At 33.7% G+C, this 7668-nt stretch overlaps 1 protein-coding gene across 1 annotated transcript; it reads right to left on the bottom strand.

Annotated features, from left to right (window-relative positions):
• Window positions 1-3435: 3435 nt before the first annotated feature.
• Window positions 3436-5757, bottom strand: LOC128199758 (uncharacterized). Its single transcript, XM_052890915.1, has 2 exons — window positions 5238-5757; window positions 3436-4173 (listed from the first exon to the last, which is right to left on the bottom strand). The coding sequence occupies exons 1-2, from the start codon at window positions 5410-5412 to the stop codon at window positions 3530-3532; spliced, it is 819 nt and encodes a 272-aa protein (XP_052746875.1). The 5' UTR covers window positions 5413-5757; the 3' UTR covers window positions 3436-3529.
• Between the last annotated feature and the right edge of the window lie 1911 nt (window positions 5758-7668).

Raw genomic sequence — 7668 nt, 5'->3', positions numbered from 1 at the left:
TTTCACTCATGTAGCCTCAAAGCGTCGCTGATAGATTTCCAAATTACAAAAATAAAAACATGAAAAAAGATGCAGAAAATATATTTCATATTTTTATTTTTGCCATCATCATAAATCAAGCCTACACTCTTGTGTGTTGTAAATTATTTAGTTTTGGTAACTCGGTAGACACTGTTTTTGTGTTCCCTGGTATGTCACTCATGTAGCCTCAAAGCATCGCTAATAGTTTTCCAAATTACAAAAATAAAAACATGAAAAAAGATGCAGAAAATATATTTCATTTTTTTATTTTTGCCATCATCATAAATCAAGCCTACACTCTTGTGTGTTGTAAATTATTTAGTTTTGGTAACTCGGTAGACACTGTTTTTGTGTCCCCTGGTATGTCACTCATGCAGCCTCAAAGCGTCGCCGATAGTTTTCCAAATTAAAAAAAAAATATGTAAAAGGATGAAGAAAATATATTTCATATTTTTATTTTGCCATTATAGTAAATCAAGCCTACACTTTTCTGTGTGGTGTAAATTAATTGGTTTCGGTGACTTGTTAGTTACTGCTTTTGTGTCCCCTGGTATTTCACTCATGTAGCCTCAAAGCGTCGTTGATAGTTTTCCAAATTACAAAAATATAAATATGGAAAAGGATGAAGAAAATATATTTCATATTTTTATTTTTGCCACTATCGTAAACAAGCCCATACTTTTTTGTGGGATTAAACAAATTAGTTTCGGTGATTTGTTAGACACTGTTTTTGTGTCCCCTGGTATGTCACTCATGCAGCCTCAAAGCGTCGCCGATAGTTTTCCAAATTACAAAAATAAAAATATGGAAAAGGATGAAGAAAATATATTTCATATTTTTATTTTTGCCACTGTCGTAAACAAGCCCATACTTTTTTGTGGGATTAAACAAATTAGTTTCGGTGATTTGTTAGACATTGTTTTTGTGTCCCCTGGTATGTCACTCATGCAGCCTCAAAGCGTCGCCGATAGTTTTCCAAATTAAGAAAATAAAAATATGAAGAAAATATATTTCATATTTTTATTTTTGCCATAATCGTAAACAAGCCCATACTTTTTTGTGGGGTTAAACAAATTAGTTTCGGTGATTTGTTAGACACTGCTTTTGTGTCCCCTGGTATGTCACTCATGCAGCCTCAAAGCGTCGCCGATAATTTTCCAAAATTAAGAAAATAAAAATATGAAAAAGGATGAATAAATATATTTCATATTTTTATTTTGGCATTATAGTAAATCAAGCCTACACTTTTCTGTGTGGTGTAAATTAATTGGTTTTGGTGATTTGTTAGTTACTGCTTTTGTATCCCCTGGTATTTCACTCATGTAGCCTCAAAGCGTCGTTGATAGTTTTCCAAATTACAAAAATATAAATATGGAAAAGGATGAAGAAAATATATTTCATATTTTTATTTTTGCTACTATCGTAAACAAGCCCATACTTTTTTATGGGATTAAACAAATTAGTTTCGGTGATTTGTTAGACACTGCTTTTGTGTCCCCTGGTATGTCACTCATGCAGCCTCAAAGCGTCGCTGATAGTATTCCAAATTAATAAAATAAAAATATGAAAAAGGATGAAGAAAATATATTTCATATTTTTATTTTGCCATTATAGTCAATCAAGCCTACACTTTTCTGTGTGGTGTAAATTAATTGGTTTTGGTGACTTGTTAGTTACTGCTTTTGTGTCCCCTGGTATGTCACTCATGCAGCCTCAAAGCGTCGCTGATAGTTTTCCAAATTACAAAAATAAAAATATGAAAAAGGATGAAGAAAATATATTTCATATTTTTATTTTGCCATTATAGTAAATCAAGCCTACACTTTTCTGTGTGGTGTAAATTAATTGGTTTTGGTGACTTGTTAGTTACTGCTTTTGTATCCCCTGGTATTTTACTCATGTAGCCTCAAAGCGTCGCTGATAGATTTCCAAATTACAAAAATAAAAACATGAAAAAGGATGCAGAAAATATATTTCATATTTTTATTTTTGCCATCATCATAAATCAAGCCTACACTCTTGTGTGTTGTAAATTATTTAGTTTTGGTAACTCGGTAGACACTGTTTTTGTGTTCTCTGGTATGTCACTCATGTAGCCTCAAAGCATCGCTAATAGTTTTCCAAATTACAAATATAAAAATATGGAAAAGGATGAAGAATAAATAAAAATGAAAATTATTTATTAATCACACAGTAACAAATTTCTAATACAATAAAAGAGTAGATTCCTGGCTCCCAAACTAGCTGTAACTGTATCTTGGGAGCCAGTGGATTCCCATTATTGTTACTTTTTGATAATCTGTGACTTAATTAAGATAATCTGTAGTAGGAAAAAACAAGAAAGGTGTATTCGTAAATATATATTTCACATTTTTATTTTTGCCATAATCGTAAAGAAGCCCATACTTTTTTGTGGGGTTAAACAAATTAGTTTCGGTGATTTGTTAGACACTGCTTTTGTGTCCCCTGGTATGTCACTCATGCAGCCTCAAAGCGTCGCCGATAGTTTTCCAAATTACAAAAATATAAATATGGAAAAGGATGAAGAAAATATATTTCATATTTTTATTTTGCCATTATAGTAAATCAAGCCTACACTTTTCTGTATGGTGTAAATTTATTGGTTTTGGTGACTTGTTAGTTACTGCTTTTGTGTCCCCTGGTATTTCACTCATGTAGCCTCAAAGCGTCGTTGATAGTTTTCCAAATTACAAAAATATAAATATGGAAAAGGATGAAGAAAATATATTTCATATTTTTATTTTTGCCACTATCGTAAACAAGCCCATACTTTTTTGTGCGATTAAACAAATTAGTTTCGGTGATTTGTTAGGCTGTGTCCCCAGTAAGCAAACTGTCAGCGGCCGACTGAGTGAGCCGCAAATTTGCAGCGAACTGAAATTTGAGTTAGCTGCAGACTCAAATCAATTTTCGTGCGTCGCAAGCAAACTTGAGAGAGTTAGCCGCTTATTTAGCCGACCGACTTAATTATCACTTTACTTTTGTTGTACGAAGGGAGTGGTTGTGTTGGTCACGATGGATATTTTTGAAGTAATTGGTATCTTAGAAGCGCTGAAAGAGGATAAAAGGAAGCACTGGGTTCACCCATTATACAAGAAAAGGTTGAGCATTGGACAATTTCACACTCTTTATCCAGAACTAAGGAAACATCCAGAAAAATTTTACGACTATTTCAATATGACTTCTCATACATTTGATGAATTGCTTTAATCTATAACCCAGTACATAGCTAAAAATAATATCACAAGAGATACATTATGTCCCGAAGAACGGCTTACTATAACTTTGAGGTAAGTAAATAATTAACGCTTTAGGATTTTAAAAAAATATGTTATTTTTATTGTAATACAAAGTCACTTTCGCATTTATAGTTTTTATTGTATCACTTTCGCATTTATAGTTTTTAATTTAACAATCACTTTTCAAAGTTACTGTATTATTTAAATTGAATTAAGAACATATATGGTAACATTAAGTTGGTAACCTGTCATTCCTCATCTTCAGTGTGGTTTGAATCGCCTCGCAATATTGCTTCTATGTCTTCTATTTCCGCTGAAGAACCTGTAGAGCTATGTGATGGACTGTTTCGAGGGTAGTTTTGCACATTTGGTGTACTGCTGCTTCCACTCGCATAGCCATACTGATGTGGGTACTGGTAGGCATTCGTCCATCCAGTTAGCATCATACCACCGTCATAATTATTATGTACACTATATTTTATATTTTTAATAATTTTCATCACTTCGAACCGAAATTCAAAATTCTGTGTTGGGGACATTGTCTTCATTTCCGGTAAAATATTTAGTAGAAAGTTCATATCTGGATCGTTTTCTCTTTTTTTTTCCATCGAGTTAATTAGGGCTTCTTGAAACACAGTCATCTTTTTTGGTCTTCTTGAAACACAGTGATCATTTTCATCTAAAATAGCGCTACTGTCGCTAGACGTCTCGGCGCTAATATTGCCAGATGTCTGGTTGCTAGCTCTAGAAACATTTAAAAACTGTAACATGTCCAAGTATGGTGTCTTGCGTTTTTTTGTTGCGCCACTTCCGCTTTTGACTGAGGAATCCTTATTTTTTTCTCTGGTGTGATAGTCGCGCAAACCCTTCCATTTTTTTTGTAGGTCTTTTACTGAAACAGAAATAATCGGTAGTTCAATATTCTTTCCAGATTCTTGTCAAGTGGACTAAGTTACAGAAAAATTGCACAAGAGTTTCTTGTTGGAAAATCGACGGTATCGAAAATAATAAGTGAAACTGCATGCATTATATGGGATATTTTACAGCCACAGGAAATGCCGGAACCTTCTGAAGAATTGTGGCTACAAATAGCAAAACGATATTATAAAAAAACCAACTATCCTAATTGTATAGGATCTATCGATGGCAAGCATATCCGTATTAGAAAACCACCAAAAAGTGGGTCTAACTATTTTAATTATAAGAAGTTCTTCTCAATTGTTCTGTTAGCCGTAGCAGATGCAAACTGTTCTTTTATAGCTATTGATGTAGGTGCTTGCGGACGAAATGCTGACAGTAATATATTTAAAGAAAGTGGTTTTGGCAAAAAATTGGCGTGTGGGTCTCTGAAGATTCCTAACTCAACTAAATTGCCTAATTCAAATGGATTGCCCCAACCTTTCGTGTTTCTTGGAGATGAGGCATTTGGATTACAAAAGCATATCTTGAGGCCTTTTCCTAATAAAAGTTTAAATAAGGAAGAGCGAATTTACAATTATCGTCATAGTCGAGCTAGGAGATGCGTGGAATGTGCATTCGGCATCCTAACAAGCAAATGGAGAGTTCTGCATACACCGATCGCTACTAATGTGAATACAACCATCGCTATCGTAAAAGCCGTTTGTATTTTACATAATTTTGTCATAGCAAGAGAACAAGCACAATATGCACATATTTCGCGACGTACCTCAACAACTCTTACAAGTTCAAGGAGCCAAATTATTACTGTATCAAATTCTGGAAAAACAACAAGAGAAAACTTTAAAAACTATTTTCTTAACGAAGGAAAGCTATCCTGGCAAGAGAAATATTTGTAAGTTGTAGCTACAGGAAGAAATAGTGTAACGGAGTGTGTAAAGCCGTAAATACTATGTAAATTATGATACTTTGTTTTATGTAGTGAGTGATACAAGTATATTGTTGAATAAATAATAAATTCATTAGAATGGAACTTACTTCTTTTTTGTTTAGTGTTTTCTTCTAAGTTTTGCCAATCATCGTATATAATTTCAGCGACTTCATTCCAATTGCTCTGCTTTAATACTCTGTTGCTGTATTCTTCACTCGACATGTTCCATATGCATGGTCTATTCTGTATTTCACTAATGAACCTTTCCGTATCAAAGGACATCTTGGATTTTCAGTGATGTGTGTGTGCGTTGAGATTAGTTAGGTGCGATGCAAAAAAACACGTCCTAACACGATGATAGCTTTTTTCCAACTATCCGAATAATCAGTTTGCGGCAAACTGAGTCACTACGCCCGGCGAACAACCAATCGCCGCCGCCGACTGGAACCGGTTTTGGTGGGAGTCGGCCGCTCACTAAGATAGTCGGCGCGCGTAACGCTGCAAACTGCGTACAGTGAGCGCAAAACTAGCAAACTGTGAACACGCCATTTGAAATATATGGAAGGGCGTACTAAACCGATACGCCGCTAACTCAGTTGGCCGCTGACAGTTTGCTTACTGGGGACACAGCCTAAGACATTGTTTTTGTGTCCCCTGGTATGTCACTCATGCAGCCTCAAAGCGTCGCCGATAGTTTACCAAAATACAAAAATAAAAATATGAAAAATAATGAATAAATATATATATTTCATATTTTTATTTTGCCATTATAGTCAATCAAGCCTACACTTTTCTGTGTGGTGTAAATTAATTGGTTTTGGTGACTTGTTAGACACTGCTTTTGTGTCCCCTGGTAAGTCACTCATGCAGCCTCAAAGCGTCGCCGATAGTTTTCCAAATTAAGAAAATAAAAATATGAAGAAAATATATTTCATATTTTTATTTTTGCCATAATCGTAAACAAGCCCATACTTTTTTGTGGGGTTAAACAAATTAGTTTCGGTGATTTGTTAGACACTGCTTTTGTGTCCCCTGGTATGTCACTCATGCAGCCTCAAAGCCTCGCCGATAATTTTCCAAAATTAAGAAAATAAAAATATGAAAAAGGATGAATAAATATATTTCATATTTTCATTTTGGCATTATAGTAAATCAAGCCTACACTTTTCTGTGTGGTGTAAATTAATTGGTTTTGGTAAATTAATTGGTTTTGGTGATTTGTTAGTTACTGCTTTTGTATCCCCTGGTATTTCACTCATGTAGCCTCAAAGCGTCGTTGATAATTTTCCAAATTACAAAAATAAAAATATGGAAAAGGATGAAGAAAATATATTTCATATTTTTATTTTGCCATTATAGTCAATCAAGCCTACACTTTTCTGTGTGGTGTAAAATAATTGCTTTTGGTGATTTGTTAGTTACTGCTTTTGTATCCCCTGGTATTTCACTCATGTACCCTCAAAGCGTCGTTGATAGTTTTCCAAATTACAAAAATATAAATATGGAAAAGGATGAAGAAAATATATTTCATATTTTTATTTTGCTATTATAGTCAATCAAGCCTACACTTTTCTGTGTGGTGTAAAATAATTGCTTTTGGTGATTTGTTAGTTACTGCTTTTGTATCCCCTGGTATTTCACTCATGTAGCCTCAAAGCGTCGTTGATAGTTTTCCAAATTACAAAAATATAAATATGGAAAAGGATGAAGAAAATATATTTCATATTTTTATTTTTTTCACTATAGTAAATCAAGCCTACACTTTTCTGTGTGGTGTAAATTAATTGGTTTTGGTGATTTGTTAGACACTGTTTTTGTGTCCCCTGGTATGTCACTCTTGCAGCCTCAAAGCGTCGCTGATAGTATTCCAAATTAAGAAAATAATAATATGAAAAAGGATGAAGAAAATATATTTCATATTTTTATTTTGCCATTATAGTCAATCAAGCCTTCACTTTTCTGTGTGGTGTAAATTAATTGGTTTTGGTGACTTGTTAGTTACTGCTTTTGTGTCCCTGGTATGTCACTTATGCAGCCTTAAAGCGTCGCCGATAGTTTCCAAATTACAAAAATAAAAATATGAAAAAGGATGACGAAAATATTTTTCATATTTTTATTTTGCCATTATAGTCAATCAAGCCTACACTTTTCTGTGTGGTGTAAAATAATTGCTTTTGGTGATTTGTTAGTTACTGCTTTTGTATCCCCTGGTATTTCACTCATGTAGCCTCAAAGCGTCGTTGATAGTTTTCCAAATTACAAAAATATAAATATGGAAAAGGATGAAGAAAATATATTTCATATTTTTATTTTTTTCACTATAGTAAATCAAGCCTACACTTTTCTGTGTGGTGTAAATTAATTGGTTTTGGTGATCTGTTAGACACTGCTTTTGTGTCCCCTGGTATGTCACTCATGCAGCCTCAAAACGTCGCTGATAGTATTCCAAATTAAGAAAATAATAATATGAAAAAGGATGAAGAAAATATATTTCATGTTTTTATTTTGCCATTATAGTCAATCAAGCCTACACTTTTC

The sequence above is a fragment of the Bicyclus anynana genome, chromosome Z (assembly GCF_947172395.1).
Source record: "Bicyclus anynana chromosome Z, ilBicAnyn1.1, whole genome shotgun sequence".
Taxonomy (NCBI): Eukaryota; Metazoa; Arthropoda; class Insecta; order Lepidoptera; family Nymphalidae; genus Bicyclus; species Bicyclus anynana.
The sequence above is the reverse complement of the archived record's forward strand: the minus strand, read 5'-3'. Positions and strand labels throughout refer to the sequence as shown.

Excerpts from the sequence above, each read along its gene's own strand:
- LOC128199758 (XM_052890915.1), bottom strand. The coding sequence starts at position 5,412 with ATGTCCTTTGATACGGAAAGGTTCATTAGTGAAATACAGAATAGACCA. Across the intron at positions 4,174-5,237 it reads AAACACTAAACAAAAAAGAA|TAAAAGACCTACAAAAAAAA; the intron begins GTAAGTTCCATT and ends TTTCTGTTTCAG.